At 57.2% G+C, this 2187-nt stretch overlaps 1 protein-coding gene across 1 annotated transcript in view; it reads right to left on the reverse strand.

Moving 5' to 3' along the window:
- The window catches only part of VOLCADRAFT_87690 (uncharacterized protein), a gene marked incomplete at both ends in the record, with an annotated part of 4746 nt that extends 4199 nt beyond the window's left edge, over window positions 1-547 (reverse strand). The window contains one exon of the mRNA XM_002947459.1: window positions 460-547. Within this exon, the coding sequence (XP_002947505.1) occupies window positions 460-547 (88 nt within the window). The remainder of the gene's footprint in view (window positions 1-459) is intronic.
- Window positions 548-2187: the final 1640 nt, after the last annotated feature.

Genomic DNA, 2187 nt, shown 5'->3' on the forward strand with positions numbered 1-2187 from the left:
CATAACATGATCCATCCTGGTGTGTACGTGTGCGTGTATGTATGTGTGTGTACGTGTACACGTTGGTGCATGTGTACATGGGGTATTTGGTCGTAGCTAGCCAGAACATGCACGACGGCGCGTCATTGTGTCTTTTTTTTACGTTTACGTTGCGGCTCGCTGGCTTCGTCGCCCGGCGCCAGCTTTCTTCTATTTTTCGTTCGGGAGCGCTGCCTTCGTCGTCGCGTGGTTCGTTTTTCGCGTCGTCGTCGTTTATTGTTCATTTCTTTTCGTTCTGGACCGTGCACCGCACACCGCGTCGTCCCGGACTGCACTGCTCCACGCCTGGGCCCGCGCAATGCGCCCCCGAGCATCGCCGTGCACCGCTTCGGTGTCCGCGCCGCACCGCACTGCACCGCGTTGCACCGCACCGCACCACACCTGGACCCGCGCAATGCGCCCCGGAGCATCGACGCTCACCGCTTGTGGTGTGCGCTAGCTCCGACACTAATTGGGAACCGCGGTCGCCGGCTCGATCCCGGTGCATGAGTTGTTGTTGTCTTTTCATTCGGGACCGCGCACTGCACCGCACTGCACCGCACCGCACCGCGATTTAACACGCAAATCGCAAAACATTGGCTGCACCGCACTGCGCAATTTGACATGCGCCGACTCGCGCATTTTAACGCGCAACCCACCACACAACTCGACGTGCAATTAAACATGCAATTCAACGCGCAATTTAATGTACACCGAACCACGCAATTTGACGCGCACTGAAGTGTGCAGTGCTTGTCCAACGTTGTCCGTGTAGCCTGTACGGCATTTTGTGAAGCTGTTTTGTTCACGGACGTTGGCTCGCTACAATATAATTGCACCGCATATATACGCATCCGGTTTACTTATTTTCAGATACGTACCGCGGCTGAGCGGTTGCTTTAAAGCTGGCGGTTGTAAACTAGTTGCGCCGCCGACATAAGCTGCACGGTATTTCGCGAAGCTGGCCTCTTAACATGCATCGGCTCGCTAACCGATTTTCGCCAGACGACAACATCTCGGCACATCAACGGTTGTTCATCACCATCAATGGCTATTCATCGCCATCCTCGTCTGCACGTCCTACACGCTACAAGGTCAGTCCACGTTGCAAAGCAGTAGCAATGAATAGATTCGACGACTAGCAGTGAGTAGAAACGATAGCAAGAATAGCAAGGAATAGAAACACAACGCGCACCGAAGTGTGATGCGCAACACAACCTGACCCGCGGGACGGTTTGCGCGGTCGGTCGTGTACCTTTTTTTTTTATTTGGATGGAGGCCGCGCACCCCTCTCGCCATGTCTCACCTCCTTATGCTTCGTCCTACTATATCATCATGCTGACTCTGTCACCGTGTGGGAGCTGCAGTCGCCAGCTCGATCCCGGCGCCCGCGCATTTTTGCCATTTTTTTCGTTCGGGAGCGTGCACCGCACCGTACCGCACCGCACCGCACCGCACCGCACCGTGATTAAACGCGCAAATCCACCGGATCATGGCCGTGCGCCGCTTCGTCGTGCGCGCTAGCTCCGATGTCGAGTAGGAGCCGCGGTCGCTGGTTCGATCCCGGCGCCGGTGCGTAGTTATGTCCTTTTTTACGTTGCGGCTCGCTGGCTTCGTCGCCCGGCGCCTGCTTTCTTCTATTTTTCGTTCGGGAGCGCTGCCTTCATCGTCTCGTGGTTCGTTTTTCGCGTCGTCGTCGTTTATTGTTCTTTTCTTTTCATTCTGGACTGGACCGTGCACCGCACCGCGTCGTCCCGGACTGCACCGCTCCACGCCTGGGCCCGCGCAATGCGCCCCCGAGCAACACCCTGCACCGCTTCGGTGTCCGCGCCGCACCGCACTGCACCGCGTTGCACCGCACCGCGCCACACTGCGTGTGGCAGTGCATCACACCGCACCGCACCACACCTGTACCCGCGCAATGCACCCCGGAGCATCGAAGCTCACCGCTTCTGGTGTGCGCTAGCTCCGACACTGATTGGGAACCGCGGTCGCCGGCTCGATCCCGGTGCATGAATTGTTGTTGTTTTTTTTTCGGGACCGCGCACCGCACCGCACCGCACCGCGATTTAACGCGCAAATCGCAAAACATTGGCTGCATCGGCTCGCTAACCGATTTTCGCCAGACAACATCTCGGCACATCAACGGTAACGGTTGTTCATCACCAT

This window comes from Volvox carteri (genome assembly GCF_000143455.1).
Source record: "Volvox carteri f. nagariensis unplaced genomic scaffold VOLCAscaffold_6, whole genome shotgun sequence".
In the NCBI taxonomy this organism is placed as follows: Eukaryota; Viridiplantae; Chlorophyta; class Chlorophyceae; order Chlamydomonadales; family Volvocaceae; genus Volvox; species Volvox carteri.